Source organism: Mus caroli, unplaced genomic scaffold (genome assembly GCF_978045245.1).
Source record: "Mus caroli unplaced genomic scaffold, Mus_caroli_1 scaffold_4, whole genome shotgun sequence".
Taxonomy (NCBI): Eukaryota; Metazoa; Chordata; class Mammalia; order Rodentia; family Muridae; genus Mus; species Mus caroli.
The window spans coordinates 146,667,654-146,686,218 of NW_028227259.1; the positions used below are offsets into that span (position 1 = coordinate 146,667,654).

Genomic DNA, 18,565 nt, shown 5'->3' on the forward strand with positions numbered 1-18,565 from the left:
AAAGGAGGCCCGAGGCTTTGAAAGAACACTGTATGTACTTGTGTTCATATGTGTGGGACTGCATGTGTGAGTGCACATAGAAGTCAGAAGGCCAGCCTTGTGTGTTGGTTTCCTTCCTCAGGTACCATCTACTCTGTTTCTAAGACAGAGTAGGTCTTAAGTAAGTCTTAAGACAGGTCTCAGTGGGACCTGAAATTCTCCCACGAGGTGAGGCTAGCTGGCCAGTAAACCCCAGGGGTCTGCCTGTCTCCAGCTCTCTAGAACTGGACTTAAAAGAATGCACCATTACACCCTGATTTTTGTGTGGGATCTGAGCCCTGAACTTGCAAAGGCTGAATGTACTTTCCTGCTGAGCCAGGCCTATTCTCTAGCCTTGAGACTTCATTGACTTTGTTCACCGCGTGCCTGTCCCACACAGGGGCTCCCATCAGCAGTCATCAGGGGGCAGCAAGGAATGGTCTCTCATGAGTCCCTGCTTTTCTCCTCCTCTGTGTTGCAGAGAGGCCAGCGCCCCCCAGAGAGCTCCTGGTACCCCAGGCTGAAGTGACAGCTCGTAGCCTCAGGCTCCAGTGGGTCCCTGGCAGTGACGGGGCCTCTCCGATCCGGTACTTCACGGTGCAGGTGCGAGAGCTGCCAGGCGGAGAGTGGCAGACCTACTCCTCATCTATCAGCCATGAGGCCACAGTCTGTGCTGTTGAGAGGTACGGGTGGAGTGGATGGCGGAGAGGTGGGGTAGGGGAGCAGCAAGGGTGGGGGAGCAGAGGAGGAGCAGGGAGTGCTGTAAAGCAGTGGGAGCTGGGTAAGTGGAGGAGTGGAGGGCTGAGGGGCAGGAGTGGAAGGAGGGGCTATGCGGGGAGAGGCTGAGAGGCAGGAACGCAGGGTGGGGGTGGGGAGAAGCATTCAGTATTCATCTTTCTGAACCTGGAGTCTTAGTCATTTGTCTCCCTACTGTGACAAACAAACAAACAAACAAACAAACCTGTTGAAAGCAGCGGGAGGAAGGGAGGAAGGGTCTGTTCTGGCTCCCAGTTTGAGGCAGACCCTAGTGTTCCTGAAGGCATGGGGCAGGAGCTTGAGGCATCTAGCCATACTGTATCCTGTCCCCAAGCTCACTCAGTCATTCTCCATTTAAAGAGCCCAGCCCCTGGAATGGGGCCAACCACGCTCAAAGTGAGTCTCCCGCACATCAATTAGCCCAATCTAGGTGATCCCCTGCAGGCAATCCCCGAGGCGTGACTCCAGGGTGCTTCTAGAGTCTGTCAAGTTGGCAGTGGATGTTAACACTGGGTTACCAGGCTTGATCTAATATTTAAGTAGCAGTGTCCTTGTGGCCTGTTCCTACATATTCACTATTGATATGTATAAGGTGCCTCTCCCCATCTCCTTGCCCCATCCCTCCTTCCTCGTTCATGTTACAGCGTTCTGTTACCCTCCCCACTCTACCCCAAAGCCTCCTTTTAGCCTTTCATGGACCCCTTTATAATCTCCTGACCTCTACCCATACTCGCTCCCTTTATGTGTGTAAAGGTTAGGAGATTTAAAAAAAAAATGGTTAGGAGTTGTGATCTGAGCATGACAGAGAACATGTTGAAGTGCTAACGGAAAAATAATTTTTTTAATCAACAAAAAAATTAATTTAAAGATATTGGAAGAAAAATGGGCCCCACCCTACAGAGGGGCCTACTCAAAGTCTCCACCATGGCCCTCTCCAGCTCACACAGTAGATGTCTGTGTGTCCAAGGAGATGTCCTACTAAGAGCTAGCTCTCTGTCTCTATTGGCACATCCCATACCAGAGACCCAAAATCTTCAGGGCTCCCATGTTCCAGATGTGCTACACCCAGACCCAAGGATTTGGGAGGCAAGAGGAATGGGGCTGAGCCTAGGCTATGCCTCAGTATCCCCAAAAGGTAGACGCTAGGAAAGAGGGGTTAAGAAGGAGGTAGGTGACTAGAGGTGGAGGCCAAAAAGACCCCTTCTCTTTGAGGTATAATAACCCCAGCCCTTTGTCTGGCCATGTGGAAGACAAAATGAAAAGCTCAGTCTTGCTTTCCAAAGCATTCTGAGAACCCACAGACACTGTGTTTGGTAAGGAGAGGCCCCTGTTTCAAGGCAGGCAGTTTCATTTGGTCCAGAGGAGACCTGTCAGTTTCCTAATGGGCAAGAACCAGAATGGACGCCTGTCTCAGACAGCATCCTGAGAGGCTGTTTTTGTCTGCTGTCATGGTGTCACCCCTAATAATCCCAGCAGCTAAGTTTACTTCCATCTGCCACATGAGATCGGCTAGTGGAGAGACAAGAGCTTAACTGTGGAGAGCTGGTGGCTTTCTGCTCAAGTGACTGTAGTCCGGAGCATAACATGAGGGTGGGATGTGAGCTGCTGGCATTGTGATATATGAAGACTTTCTTATATTCCCAAGACCATGAATTTAGCCCTGGGTAGGGACACTGGACTGTAGGCTGTGACTTACTGTCTTAGGGTTTCCATTGCCGTGACTAGACACCATGACCAATATATAAAGCAACAGACCAGGTGTCATTTCATTGGGGCTGGCTTACAGTTTCAGAGATTTAGTCCACTGTCCTCATGGGGGGAAACATGGCAGCATACAGACCATTCATGTAGAATCTCATCAAGCTGAGATTCTACAGCTTGGTCCGAAGGCATCAGAATAAGACTGTCACTGGATGTGGCTTGAGTATATATGACGTCAAAGCTCTGCCTCCACAGTGACACAAGGCCATACCTTCTAATAGTGCTACTCTTCATGGGCCAAGCATTCAGACACATCAGTCTGTGAGGATCATACCTATTCAAACCACCACACTTACCCACATCACACTTTCTGAAGGGCTTTGGCAGTGCAGGTAAAACTCTCGTGTGAATATCCACAGTACTAGCTCATGCTGGATGATGTGACCATGGCTCCTGTGGTATTACAGAGCAGTGTGTGTAATAAAGTTTAGTCCCTGTGTTGGGAAGTCTCCTCATTTCCTGAATCTTGGATACTGGGGAAACATGTTAATCTCAAAACTGTGCCTTAATGTGGCTTGTAGAACATCTGGGTTTGAAAGACAAGGCATACAGATTGTGCAAAGGGCCAGGGGACACTTCCCATAATGTGGATGAATTTCATGTCACTCACAGAGACAGGGAGAGAGAACTTTCCAGAAGGCAAAGAGAAAGTGCCACTTATTAATTGTCCACTATGTGCCAAGACCGTTAGACTGTTGATGGCAATTCAATGTTCACAAATGGTCTCAGGGGCTCTGATCTCCATTTTTACAGATGAACCAAGTGAAACCCATAAAAATCAAATAACAAATGACTCACCCTAGCTGGTAATGATGGAGCTACATTTAAATTCTGCTTGGCCAACCCCACAGGAGAGGCTCAGGTTACCCTGGAGGAGTGACAAGGATGTGGGGAGATTCAAAGAGCAGGTCTTTCTTTCCTTTATCAGGGAATCCTTGAGACTGGCCTTGATGCAGGATTGACCCTGGCAGGATGGAGACTTGGGTTGGATCTGCAGGAGTGGGTGGGGCCAGATGCATTTGCATATAGGATGCTAGTTCCAGGGAGCTATAGCTAGCTTAGAGCCAGGGACAGGCCATGATCACCAGTCATCATCATAACAGGTCTCCTCTGAGTCACAAGGCTCCCTGCAGGGCCTCGAAGTTCCTCTTCTGTTTGCAGAGTGCAGACCTGGCTTCCAACCTGCAAGGTTAGCTCCCTGAACCTCTTGCCTGTCTGCTTCCAGTGTCCTTGGTGAATGGAGTCCCGGTGACACCTGGTCGGTCTGCTGTAGGCCTCTGTGTCTCGTCCTCCTTCACCATCAGCTTCATTTGTCTCAAAGCCGGTCTGGTCCACCCAGCCACACATCACTGCACACTGCTCGCTGTGTTGAACAGGGCACCCAACATAGGTAGGGCAATGGAGAAAGCGTCCTTGAGGAATGTTCCACATAGCCCCTTACAGGACACTGACTCCTCACTCTGTGAGCTGATGAATGTGATCTCAGCTTTCTCTGTTTTATGTGCAGGACCTATCCTGCTTTTTCTGTTTCTAATTCTACTTTAAATTTTTTCTTCATTCTTGAGAATTTTGTGCATATATACAATGAAAGATGATCATGTTTATTCCTCCAACTCCCACAATATCCCATACAACATATCCCTCCAACATACACACACACACTCCATCAAGTATAGTTGATGCTATTCATATGTACATGGATGTAGGACCATCCACTGGAACATGACAATCCCACCAGAGGTCACATTATCAAAAAAGAGTGATTCACCAGCATCCTCTCTGGTCTCTGAGACATCTGTAATGTGTGTAGTGCACATATATACACTCAGGCCCATACACATATACATAATAAAAAAGCAAACCTTTGGGCTGGAGAGATGGCTCAGTGATTAACAGCACTTACTTCTCTTGCAGAAGACCTAGGTTCAGTTCCCAGCACCCACATCAGGCGACTCTCAACTGCCCATAACACTAGTTCTTAGGGATCTGACCCCCTCTTCTGGTCTCCATGGCACCTGCATGCACATAGATGCACACGTGTACATTAAATAAGTAGATAAATTAATGTTATTCCTCCTGCCCCCAGCAACTGCTTAAAGCTTCCTGGTGTGGGGTGGCTGAGCCTGGCATTTTTGGCTAGCTTGATCTTGTGCGGACAACCCCAGCTGCTGTGAGTTCCTGTGTGACAGCCATGTCACCTCCAAGGGGCAGCATTTCACAGTGCTCTTGTGTTCCTCCTGCCTCCTCATTCACGGTGTTCTCTGAGGCCATGAGGGAGGCTATGGATGTACGGTTTAGGGTTAAACACTCAGCCTTTTATCTGTAGTGCTTGACAAGTTATTCCCCCAACCCACGTTGACTATTGCCCTCGGTAAAAAGAAGTTCCTCTGACCAAGGCTGGAGACACTCAGGCCTGGGGGAGCAAACACAGATATTTAGGAGACACTTTGAAAGCATGACCATTTAGGAAAATACAATGGTAGGTTCTACCTAGAACCTATGACCTCCTCAGCTATGGACTTATGAACAGGATTATAAGATGAGGCAAAAAAACTCCCTCTTGGGGAAGAGGCCTCAAATCCAATCAGAAAGTGGTTGGTCACCTCCATAACAGATGTGCCACTATTATCTTATCTGGAAGGTCAGTATTACAGCATGTGGCATGTACCCTCTTCCTCTACCTTCTCAAGAGGATTTGGAGCAGCACTGTCACCATAACGTGTTCATTGCTTTGGCAAAGTGTTATTGAACATCCCTAGGTGCCGAGCAGAGTTCTCAGTGCTAAAGGGGCAGGAGTTCCTGAGGCTGCTCTAGCCTCTATCTTTAGGGATGTAGAATGATAGTGTGGCCATGATAGAGAAGACATGAGAGGGCCAGGGGTGTGGATCCGTTGATAGAGTGCTTGCCTGGTATACACAAAGCTCTGGATGCCATGCCCAGCACTCCATAGAACCAGATGTGATGATACGTGCTTCCAATGCCAAGTCTCGAGGATATGGAGACAGGAGGATAAGGAATTCAAAGTCATCTTCAGGTACATCGAAAGTTCATAGCCAGTCTTAGCTACAGATTCAAAACAAAAAGGAAAGAAGGGAAGAAGGAAGGGAGAGAGGGAAGGAGAGAAGGAGGGAGGGAAATAAAGAAAGAAGGGAAGGAAGGAAGGAAGGAAGGAAGGAAGGAAGGAAGGAAGGAAGGAAGGAAGGAAGGAAGGAAACAAGGCCAAAGGCCATCCAGGACTGTTACGTGATGGGCACTTTAGCTTTTTAAGATAATATCTAAGAAATAATAATAACAGTTCAGTTGTGTGTGTATATGGGTGTGTGGTGTATATGCATATGTGCACAGGTATCTGAAGATAGTCACGCATAGGTTAGAAGAGGATGGCATGTGTTTTGCTCTATCACTATCTTATTCCATTGAGACAAGGTCTCTTACTGAACCTGGAGCTAGTTTGGCAGGTAGTAAGCCTGCCTCTCCTTCCCTCACAGTGCTCACTGGGGTCACAGCCACAGCCACACCCACCCATGTGGTATTAGGGATTTGAACTTGGGTTCTCTTCATGCTTGCACAGCAAGCCCTTTTACCCACTGAGACATCTTCCCAGCTGTTTTAAATGAGTGCATACTACAGAGTCTCCCAAGTGCCTCATCTCATTTAATTCTCCGGACAGCCTCTTGATGTCTGTCTGTTAGCTACCCAGATGTCTTAGTTAGGAGGCACAGCATGACCAAGGCAACTCTTCCCCCACCCCCACCCCCACCCCCACCCCCACCCCCAGACAGGGTTTCTCTATGTAGCCCTGGCTGTCCTAGAATTCACTCTGTAGATCAGACTGGCCTCAAACTCAGAAATCCACCTGCCTCTGCCTCCCAAGTGCTGGGATTAAAGGTGTGTGCCACCACTGCCTGGCACCAAGGCAACTCTTATTAAAGGAAAGCATGTAATTTGGGCTGGCTTACAGTTTCAGAGGTTCAGTCCCTTGTCATTGTGCCAGGAAGCATGGTAGCCTGCAGGCAGACATGGTGCTGGAGAAGGAGCTGAAGGTTTGACATCTGAATCAGCAAACAGCAGGGAGAGAGATTGTGAGCCACTGGCCTGACTTGAGCATCTGAGACCTCAAAGCCTGCCCCCAGTGACACACTTCCTTCCCAAAGCCACACCTACTCCCACAAGGACACACCCCCTAATAGTTCCATTCCCTGTGGGCCAAGCATTCAAACACATGAATCTATGGGAGGCCAGACTATTCAAACCAGCATACCAGATTAGGAAGTATCTGCAAAGTGGCCCATCCAAGCATGGCTGGGTGAGAGACTAGAAGGTATGTCAGAGCTCACATATTTAAGAGCCCCATTCTGCCTTCAACACCAGCGAAGCAGCTAGCCATTCAAATGCAGGGTCTCAGTGTGTGAGGTTGTGAAATTAACAGGGGACAGGCAGGCATTTATCACTCAAATTAGACACAGTAGCTTCTGGGAATCCAGGAACAGGTGGACGTGGTTTGTTTGAGCTAAACAAAAGCTGTCCCCAGAAACCACAGCAAAGATCATTCTAGGCGGCAGACCTTTGGGGGCCTCTCTGTTAAGCTGAGTTAAGCCAACCAAAACCAGAGTCTCCTAGTTGCTGCTGGTGAAGCCAGACCTATAGGAGTCTAGGAATTGGCAAGACCAGACTATTCCAGGGGCTCTGAGTAGAGCATCCTTTGTAGCTTCAGAGAAATGCTGTTATCTAATGTATTGAGAGGCAAGGGACCACAAAAGTACTCTGATTGTGGCACCTACAAAAACACAGCTCTCACCTCAAGGGATAGAATTTATTCTGAAGTCAAATATGAGTGAACATAGTCCAGGAGCGCAGATCCAGACTACCTCAAATACCATGTTCCAACATAGTAACAAGTCCATGAAGTTTTTATGGTAATACAAAGAAAGCCCTAACTCAAGGCAATTTAAAATACATTGTTGGAAACCGCAGGCAGGCAGGCAGGTGGTTACAGAGAGTGGAGGAAATCTCTGCTTTAGCTTCAGCTGCTGTCTGAGGACATTCTAGGCCTTTGGGTGGGTGTGGAAGCCAGAGGCCTGTCTGTACCTTCTGAAAGGATTTGGCTAAAGTCACATGGATGTTCAGTCAGACCCAGAAGTGGACATTGATGGCTGTTTAGGGGACTAATGGGTGTCCAAGATAGCTTCCTCCCAATGTGTGACATCCTAGAAGTTCTGATCAGTCAAGCAGCCTTGTAGAATGATCTTTTCTTTTCTCTTTCCTCTCCTCTCCTCTCCTCTCCTCTCCTCTCCTCTCCTCTCCTCTCCTCTCCTCTCCTCTCCTCTCCTCTCCTCTCCTCCCCTCTCCTCCCCTCCCCTCCCCTCCCCTCCCCTCCCCTCCCCTCCCCTCCCCTCCCCTCCCCTCCCCTCCCCTCCCCTCCCCTCTCTTCTCCTCTCCTTTCCTTCCCTTTCCTTTTTCTTTCTCCCACCCTGGAACTTTAATCCACAATGGTTTCTGGAATTGATTAAAGGTTTTCTAAAGAACAGAACCTGTCTTTGAAGCAAGCATTTCCTTATAGCCCTATTCCCTTCCTGCCTGATGACCCTGCCTTGGTGTAGCATGGGCTCAGCACCTGGAAGGGAGAAGGACTCTATGGCATGTCTGGTTTGGGTAGGGCAGAGACATCAAGAATCCAAGGAGGTTGATGGACCAGGACAGAGCCCTGACAGGCACCCTAGGGAGGAGTGACCAGGGAGGAATTAGGGGCAAGTTTTGCTTTGGATACATTAGAGCTAGAAGACAGATCTCTCAGCTCTTCCCCTGAGCCCAACGCCAGCTCTACCCCTCCATCCTTGGCCTAGGCAAGCAATCATTTACTGAGTAGCATCTTATTAAAGAGGTACTGAATGTCCTCTAGACAAAATTGTCTCACTGATATCTCCTTCAGTGGTACTGTCTCTCCCAGGGCACCATGGCAGTCTAGTGGGCCCTGAAAGAATCTAGTAGCTGTATCCACTGAGTGGTTCTGTCCATCCTGGTTGCAGGGTGACCCAACTGAGCAGTTCCCAGGGCAGAAGAAACATCTGTCGGCTCTCTAAGGTTCCTTAGTTGTTACACAGACAGACAGACAGACAGACAGGCTCCCTATAGTTACTGATTTCTTTCCATTGCAGGCTGAGGCCTTTCACCTCCTACAAGCTGCGCCTGAAGGCCACCAATGACATTGGGGACAGTGACTTCAGTGCAGAAACAGAGGCTGTGACCACTTTGCAAGATGGTGAGCAAAAGCCAGCCCAACACAACCACTCCCCACTGCTATGCCAAGGCCCGAGGGCAACTTTCTCCCAGAAAGAGACCCTGCTCCTGTCCTGAGCAGAGAGGAGGGGTCACCAGGGAGGGTGACAAGCAGAGGAAGTCCATTAGTAACTGACAGCCTGGGGTGTTCCTACACACCCCATGGTCATAAATCAAGGCCCCCCGGAGAGCTTCCAGATGGAATGGAACTTGCTTTGATTGGCTTCCAAAACCATTAGAAATTGAATAATTAATGGAGGTCGTTAAAAATAAATGTCTGCGGGTAGCTGGGTCCAAGCAGTTTCAGATTACCCCAAAGCACCAGGTGGCTTTTTCACCCCCTTCTGACCTCAGAAGCACTGGGCCTGAAGACACATTGTCAGCGACCTGTTCCTGGATATGGGAAGGAGTGCAGTGATCCTGGGAGAGCACTCCATCAGACACAACGATAACCTGACAAGCCTGATGGGAGATGGATACTGCATAACTCCCAGATCAGCCTCAAAGCCCAGGCACTTAGTGCAGCCACCAGGGCTTTGTGGTAACTCCCAGAAAGCTCTGTCTTTTCCATTTAACGCTCCAGTGCAATGGTTTCCAAATGGGCCAGGTCCCAGCTGCCTGGTCCTGTGACCTCACACCATGTGTCCTTGCTCCTCCTCCCCACTTCCAGACCCTTCAGAGCCTGGAAGTTTAACTTGTTGTACACAAAGTTTCAGGCCACCTCAGGGACCAGCTCAAGGATGGAGATAAGCTATTGCAGCTTCCCGGATGCACTCAAGATGCTTGATGCAAAAACAAACAAACAAACAAACAACCAGCTAGCTCTCACCTCCACAGCGATGGGAGGTCCTTTACGTGGGAGTCAAATCTGAGTGACTGTGGTCCAGGGAAACACGGATTCAGGTTGCCTTAAATTCTGTATTCCAACATGATAACAATTCCATACAGTTTTTATAGTAGCAGAACAAAGGAAATTTTAAACAAGAACAATTTTGAATCAATGTGTGGAACAAATTGGTGGGAACACCAGGTAGGTAGGCTATGGTAATGTTGACTTTACATCTCAGACTTACCTGGTGACATTTTTAGCCTTTGAGTTAGGGGAGCTGGGGTCTGTTTATACATTCCAAAAGGATTTATATAACAGTCACAATGGTGTTAGATTGCGCACAGTGGTAGGGAATCCAAGGCTATTTAGGGACTAAGATAGCCAAAGATAATTCAGCTCCCTGACCTGTAACATTCCAACTTTCTAGGGTCACAGAAGTTGTAGTGGTTAATGTAGATAGCCTTTTTTTTTTCCCTGAGAACTTCAGTTAACAGAGAGAATTTGCTGCAAACCCAGCATCCATACTGTTGTGTCCACTGGATCTGGTCCTGATGAAAAGGACTCTAGGCTTCCCTGAATCCCTGGAGAAATGAATCTTGTGCTCTCATCCTGAGAATTGATGAGATCCTGCTTGCAGCTGTAGGGGCCAAGAAGCAGCAGAGCTCAGGAGAGAAGCTGTGAGCAGCAGAGCTCAGGAGAGAAGTGGTGACCTTGTACAGGAAGCTGGGCGGGCGGCCCAAGGCGCCTGGCAGGGCAGGTGGGAAACAGCAGATACAAAACCCCTTCACTCATTGCTAAGAAGATGTGGAGGGAGAAAGGCTATCAGTGAACTCCTTTAAACCTGAGGGTGTGGTGACTGGAGAGAAAGCCCAGTGAGCAGCGTACTTGTTGCTCAAGCATAAGGACCTGGGTTCAAATCTCCATCCAGCACCCACAAAAAAAAAAAAAAAAAATCTCAACAACATTTGTAACCCCAGCAGGGGAATGGGGGTGGAGGTGCCAGGGCTTAGCTAGTCAGTTTAGCCAAAGTGGAGAAACTGTGGGTTCAGCAATAGACTTTCAAACTAAGGTAGAGAGCAGCGGAAGAGATATCCAGCTTTAACTTCCAGCCTACGCACACTCCCCTGGGGACCAGCATGGGGCATAAACATGTACACATATGCGTAGAGCCTACACACAAGAGAGGGGAGGGGGTGGAACAAGGGTAGAAAGTCGGCATCAAAGGAAACTTGAAAAAAAAAACCACATTCATTTTTATCTTGCATCAGACACAATGGAGTGAATATTTGCAACAGTGCACTAATTCTTAGAAGAAAGGAACCCAGACACCTAGCAGGCTGCTTTCATTGTTGGGTTATCTCTGCAAACAGGGAGCATGGGATCCTGACAAGCTCCCAGCGACCTCAAGGAATAGGCCATTTCTGAAAAGCTATTCAAGGACCTCTCCAGACTCCCCAGGCCCCTTCTCAAGCCTTTGATATTCAAATGGAGCTTTTGAGGCCCCTATCTCATCATCTTCCTTGTCTGAGACTTGCAATTTCCCTTTGTGGGTGGATTTGCATTGTGTTTGTGGCCCTTTGTCTCTCTCTGTCAGGTGGAGATTGACTGGCAAGACCAACCCTACCCGGGCTAGAAGAGGGAGTGGCTTCTGATGACTGAGTGACATTTTCTTTTTCTTGTGTTAGGGATGGGGTCCAAAACCTTGCAGGTGTTCACCCCAGCCCCTCATTGGGGGATTCTAGGCAGGGGCTCTACCACTGAGCCACACCCCAACCCCTCACTGGGGCATTCTAGGTACTTACTCTGTAACTAAGCCATTCCCCTAGACATTGTTGGTTTTGGTTTTTTTATCTTTGTTTTGTTTTGTGCTGTTTGACAGAGATTCAGTTATGGCACAAGCTGGTCTTGAGTTTGCAGTCCCTCTCTCTGCTTGTGCCTCCAAAGTCCCCAGGACCTCAAGCATAGTGGTCCCTGATCCCCATTTTGTTTGTTGGCCGTTTTTGTTTGTTTGTTTTTCGAGGCAGGTTTTTCAAGGACTATGTAACAGTCTTGGCTACCCTGGAATTCATTTTATAGACTAGGCTGGCCTTGAACTCACAGCGATCCACGTGTCTCTGCTTCTTGAATGTTAGAATTAAAGGTGTGCACCACCACCGCACAGTCCACATTTCTAATTAACCTGACATCTATCCACTGCACAGGATTCTTGGGACGGATAAAGGTCCACATTGATGATTATAAGGTCTAGAGCAACGGTTCTCAACCTTCCTAATACTACAACCCTTTGATATAATTCCTTATGTTGTGGTGACCCACCCCAACCATAAAATTATTTCCATTGCTACTTCATAACTGTAATTTTAGGCAATCCCTGTGAAAAGAGTCATTCAACTCCCAAAGAGGTCACCACCCATAGGTTGAGAACCTCTGGCCTAGAGGGTGACACTAGGGTCCACATGTATGGCCAAGTGTGGATGGCCTGGAGGACTCAGAGGAGAATCAGCCTGGGACAAACCTGGGATGTGAGGTAGACAGAGCCTGGTACACATGTGAAGTAAAGGAATATGCCCAGTCCTGTCTAGCTCCATAAGCACTTACTAAACTGGCTCTTCTTGGCACTCGGGCACAGCTGAGGAGACATAGAGGATCAATTTGGTAGATAAGCGAGGACTATGTGATCTGGAGAGGGCAAAAAGGCCATGGGGAGGAGGCCTCCTACACCTGATACATGATAGGGTTCTGCTTTGGTCCAAAAGCAGGCTCGGCCATGGCAGGAACCAACCCGACCTTGTCCTTCCTGAGATCAGACCAAACCACTACAGCATCCTGGCTCACAGCCAGATGCCGTTTGCCTTGCTAGCTGGCCAGCAAGCAGCCTCGACTCTACCAACAGTCACATCTGTGTTTCATACTAAGAGCACGTGACCTCACTGTGACCACCTGGCTTGCTCACAAGGAATGAACAACTATCACCCATGATTTCAGAAAATGCTGTCTGACTCCCATTCCCAAAGACATGGAACCCAAAGAAGGTTCTTGGGCAGGAGATCCCAGAGGACTGTGGGTGTCGCGAGGGGCCCATGGGGGATTCCAGCTCACCTGAATGCCCCAGCATGGTTAAAGGAGCCACCCTTGTTACATTAGGCAGATGAATGATGGTTGAAGGTACCCAAAGAGAGGAAGGCCACCCCCACACCAAAGGGCATCTGAAACCCTCCAGAGCCATTCTAACCCTGCTTTCTTCCATCTGCTGCCCTGCAGTTCCAGGAGAGCCACCAGGGTCTGTCTCAGCCACACCGCACACCACGTCTTCGGTTCTGATCCAGTGGCAGGTAAGAGCCAGGGGCACTCACTTATTTTTGAAGCATGCTTTGGCTTCCTGGTTCAGTCAGCCATGACAACTGCAGAGTCTACACACAAGCTACGCACATGTCCAGTATATAACAGCCTGTCTGTGTTAGAGAGAACCCCCAAATGAGGAATGACAACAGGAATCTACAGGAGAGTACTGGCCCAGGGTTGGGGCTCCCCAAGGCCCAGCACTGAAGAAATAGGTGTTCAGATCTCCAGGGCTGCAGCCTGCCCTCAGATTAATGGGCTTGCAGAGCATAGGGATGAGAGGAGAGGCAGAGATGCTGGTTAGTGAGGGAGATTCCAGATGCCAGACCTGGGGCTGTCCTGCTAAAGAGTGTGAGGCCCTAAGGACCTGAGGGGGAGCTGATACTGTGGGCCGTGTGCAGAGAGCCACAGGAAGGCTTGGTTAGCCCAGGTTTGGCCACTATGTGCTGGGGATAAAGAGGGTGAACCAAGTGGCTATGAGACTCATCAAGATTGGTGGTAGTAAGCCAGGCTTGGTGGTGCACACCTTTAATCCCAGCACTCGGGAGGCAGAGGCAGGTGGATTTCTGAGTTTGAGGCCAGCCTGGTCTACAAAGTGAGTTCCAGGACAGCCAGGGCTATACAGAGAAACCCTGTCTCGAAAAAAACAAAACAACAACAACAAAAAGATTGGTGGTGGTGCCAAGGGGAATGGCAGGTGCTAGCATGAATACAGAGACAAAGACACCTCAATGACTCTTCTGGACAGACTTTCAATACTGTGACAAAATAACCTGGGGTGGGGGTGGGGTGGACAACACAAAAGAGGGAAGACTTATTGAAGTATTTCAGTGGATTACAGGTCACCCTAGAAACCCATTCTAAAAGAATTATTTACATGACCCAATGAAGAGGGAGCCTGCTAGGTGGCAGAGACTTATCTCTGAGGGCTGAAAGGACCAGGCTAGGGTACTAGTAAGGGCCTGGGAAATGAATGACCCTCTGGGCAGGATGGCCTAAGAATTGTGTGGCCATACCTCAAACATGATAGAAAATTCAGAGCAGAGCCCTAGGAGTACTAGAGCCTGGAGCCTGCACTAAGAAGAAAAAGAGAAACAGGACCAGGCAGCTGGAGGAGCCATCTTACCCCCAAAGTGTCTGGACCACCCAGCTAGTGTAGTGGCCAGTGGCTCCTGTGGGTCTAGATCATGCGGTGTACCATGTTGTCTCTTGGTACCTAAGTGTTAGGTTGTATCTCACATTAGCTACTTTCCTCCTAGCAAAGCAAAGACAAGCTAACTAATGAGAAACCCTGACTCGAAAAACCAAAAAAAAAAAAAAAAAAAAAAAAAAAAAAAAAAGAAAGAAAGAAACAAGTCATCAGGATGGGGAAGGCACGGCAGCACCGTGAGCTGGAGGCAGCTGGTCACATTGTATCCACAGTCTGGAAGCAGAGAGATGGATGTCGTGGCCAGCTTACTTTCTCCTTGTTCAATCCAGGACCCCAGCACATAAATTACCATTAGGGACCTGCTTTGTATAACCTAATCTAGAAACTTCTTCACAGACATGCCCAGAGCTCTGTCTCCTAAGTGATCCTACATCCTGTCAGGTTGACAGCCAGTACTAACCCTAATGACACTGCCATTGAGGCACGAAAGTGGAGTCAACCTAATGGAATCTGATGCTGTCAACTTCAGGAGGAGCAGAGAACAGGACTCTAGCAGCAAAGGTCCCTACTGGGAATATAACAGCTCCCCTCACTGACAAAGTCACAACTCAGTGACAGGTGCCTTTCAAGGCAATAAAAAGATATTTCCAAATGTTTCCTGGTGACACTTGGCAGCTCACCCCTGTGTCCCCAGCCTCTGGGTTCACCAGAGTATGGGGGACAGGACAGAAGAAGAGAGAATCAGCCAGAGCTTCCATCTACCCCAAAATATCTAGGAGCCACCTATGCCAAATAGCAAATGGCCTTGACCTCAGTATGCCAGGGGCCACTGTGACCCTACTGAGGCCTCTTTGGACAGTAGGTGTCATGGATGCTCATTTCTGACATTTCCAGTCCTTACTCCCTACAGACCCTGCTTCAGCCCTGACTTGGCATCAGGGGCTGTGACAGAAGCCAGAAACATTCCAAGCAGAAGTTCAAAGTCCTGGGTGCTGCTGTGGCTCTCACCTTCCACAAACGCACCAGGGGGAGGGGAGAAAGGACTGGTTTTGTTTTTGTTTTCAGTTGCTGCTGGGATGGGAACACAGAGCCACACTGACACCTGCAGCAGGCCAAGGAGGTCCCTTAATCTTTTAGGGATCTTGACTCAAATAAAACCAGCCCCTTGGCATCAGTGTAGCCAGTGTGAAGCAGAGTGAGCAATCCATTAAAACGAGAAAGAAGGGCACCAGGCAAAGAGCACAGCACAGCACACCTCAGAGTGAGCACGGCTTCCCAGAGACTGTCCGGGTTCAGTCTTCACTGTGTCTTCTATACTTTGGAAGTTCCTGGAATTCTGTTACTTAGAGAATTTCTAAGAGGCCTTCCCTCCCTCACCTTATCCCCCCTCTTTGATAATTGAGATCATAAGAGGACTCCAGAGATGCCTTGGGTCAGACTGTAATGAAATAGAGTGATAGGGAGCCCTAAGGCTGTGCAAGGGAGTTAGGCTTTGGTTGAGGTATTTTTCTTGTTTGTTGTTGTTTTGTTTGGGGGTAATTTTTGTTTTGTTTGTTTGTTTACTGTCGGCGGGGTTTCTAGTGAGATTCCTGGAATGCTGAAGGTTACAGCTGAGAGGAGATGCCTTAGGCAAATTAGGAGATTTGCCTCAGGCAAATAAATGTTCCTTGGATATGAATTGATTCTCAGCCTGTGAAAGGCTTCAACCAGACTCTGGGGTGAAGAGCTCCATTTTCTTCTCCTGCCCGTAATTCTCTCTGCTTTTCTGAATGCCTCCACTCCTACTGTGCCAGAGTCTACTAGAAAATTAGCATTTTATTTGTAGATGTGGCAGCTGGTGTACCAATAATGAGATATGCATCTTTTCCATAGAGGCAGGGTGTGCTCCGGGCAGGGTGCATCTTCCCCTTTGAATAAAGTTGCTGTGGCTATAAGCTGCTGCCAATCCCAGTCCACAGCAGCACAGGTGTCAAGCCTCCTCCATGGCTGCTGAGCAGCCCCCGTGAAGTGGCCCAGAGCTGCACCAAAGGCACTTGGCATATGTGCCCATCAGCTGTGCCCTCCAGTGTCCAATAGAACAAACAGATTTCAAAAAAGCCCAGAGCAAGAGGTGGTCAGTCCAATGTACAATAGAAACAAATGCCTGTCAACCAGCAGGCAATTGAAACACAATTAAAATTATGAGTAATTTAGGAAATTGGAGGCTGGAATGAAGAAAGAGGAGCTGGGTTTAAATATAGATTCTCGTTCCCCATGAAGCATCTCACCTGTAACCTTTTGTTTTTTTTAATAATTTGCTTTTTAAAAAAAATACAAACATGGGCTGTAATTTGAAGGCTGTGGGGCCCTCGTCAATACCTTGCCCACTGTGAGCTGTTGGGCTTCAGGCTGCTTAGGGAGCAGATCAAACTTTGCCTTTAGCGGGGGGGGGGGGGTCCAACGCTGCTAGAATCCTAGGATGTGACTATGTGTCCCAGGTGGGAGTGGTGTCATCTTTGCAATGAGCACTGTTTGTCCCAGGGCAGGAGGCCTCTAAACTGATGACAACATTGACTGTCCCCATGAGCCTTTCTGTGCACCAGCCCCACACACCCACCCTCATGCTACCCTGGTACCTCAAGGGGGGGGGGGGTTGGTTATTTTTCTCCTTGCTGTGACTAAACACCCGACAAGAAGCTAACGTAATGGAGGGAAGGCTTGTTCTGACTCATAGCTCCAGGGTGCGGTGCTCCATGGTGGGAATGGCATGACAGCAGGATCTTGGACACCTGCTTACATTGCATGTACTGTGAGGAAACAGAAATGAATGCTGATGCTCTTCTTTAGAGTGAGGACAGCAGCCCATGGGATGGTTAAACCCACATTTAGGGTGAGTCTTCCCACCTCAGCACACTCTAGAAACTTCCTCACAGACATGTCCAGATGCTTACTGGCAAAGGAGAGACCTGATCACCTCTTGCATAGGCTAAGGGTCTCTTTCTTCTGTGATCAAGATGGCAGCCAAGACAAAGGCCATGGGGCCTCAGGCATGTGCAGCTGAGACCCCAGGGTTTATTCTCTTTTCTCGCCTCCTGTACTTCAATGCACAGAAGCATGAGAAAGCAAGGGAGGGGGCCTTCTAGCTGTGCCCAAGGGACAAAGAACATATGACAGGGTGACTAGATCTTTTCCAGGGGACAAGGTAGAGGAAAGGCCCAGCCTGGGCAAAGACTCAACTGTAAAGTTTCTGGCTCTCATGATGTGGATATGTTATGTCCCCCACCCCCCCCAAAGCCTAATGGGTTGCATGCTTGGTTCTGGACACAAGAAGCCAGCCAGCTTTGGGGCTTCAGGGAGATGGTGGGATAAGTGACCTGACTAACCTGTTGATGGAACTCACAGAGACTGTTGGGATACGGTGGGGCTCTTGAAATAAGGAGTCTGAATATAAGAAGTAGTTAACTGGGAGCATGCCGTGTGTGTGTGTGTGTGTGTGTGTGTGTGTGTGTGTGTGTGTGTTTTCACACACACACATGCATCTACATGCTCAAAAGTATCTATTTGTGTATGCCTGTGCATGCATGCTGGGAGTCGAGAGGTGGACATTGGGTGCTTTTTTTTTCTATTGTTCTTCATGTCTTCAGGGTATTCATTTATTTAGAGACAGAGTGCCTCGCTGAACTTGGAGCTTGCAGCTATAGCAACTAGTCAGGGAGCCCCAGTGATTCTCCTGGCTATTCTCCCTGCTGAAGTGCTGGGGTTACAGGTGCCTATGGTCACACCTGGATTTTACATCAGTGCCAAGGATCTGAACTTGGGTTCTCATACTTGTATACCAATCATGATGCTATGGAGCATCCCCTTACCTGCAGTGGGCATTTGAAGGCTGTCCTGCCTCTTTCTATTGATCTCCCTCAGCTTCCTGTCCACTGTGAGGTGACCATGTGCTCCCCTGCCACATTCTGCTGCCCTCACCGAATCAATGGGACCAAGTGACCAATGGGCCCAAACAACCCCTTCCTCCTTCCAAGTTGCTCTCACAGTGTTCATCACAGAGAGAGAATGATGAACACATAATGTGCTCAATGCTGTGTTTGAAATGAAGGCAACCTGGGCCCGCCCCTGTGTAACCAACCCTAAAACACTGGGGTTTAGCCTCAAAGGGGACCCCTGCATTATTTTCCAAGATATGGAGGTCACAGGATTGTGAGCCTAGACTCCTGGGGACCTCAGAAGTCCCCTCTGGATTCAGATTTGTTTTCTCATGCTCTCACAAGACCCTGAATCCTAGGTCCCTGTTGTACCATTGGGAGAGCCTAGCTTTGTAGCCTAATACCCACCTAAACAAAGAGTAAACACTGATGGAGGCCAGCAGCTATGGGACCCAGCCCAGTCCTGTCGGGCAGCTGAAAGGAAGAATGCTTTCTTAGTTACTTTTCTCACTGCTATAAGATGCC

At 48.7% G+C, this 18,565-nt stretch overlaps 1 protein-coding gene across 2 annotated transcripts in view; it reads left to right on the forward strand.

The window, feature by feature from the left end:
* The window catches only part of Sdk1 (sidekick cell adhesion molecule 1), a 967,445-nt gene that overhangs the window by 867,675 nt on the left and 81,205 nt on the right, over positions 1–18,565 (forward strand). For both annotated transcript variants that reach the window (XM_085837397.1, XM_085837398.1), the window contains 3 exons: positions 500–701; positions 8,691–8,794; positions 12,902–12,972. In XM_085837397.1, coding sequence (XP_085693523.1) covers positions 500–701; positions 8,691–8,794; positions 12,902–12,972 — 377 coding nt within the window. The remainder of the gene's footprint in view (positions 1–499; positions 702–8,690; positions 8,795–12,901; positions 12,973–18,565) is intronic.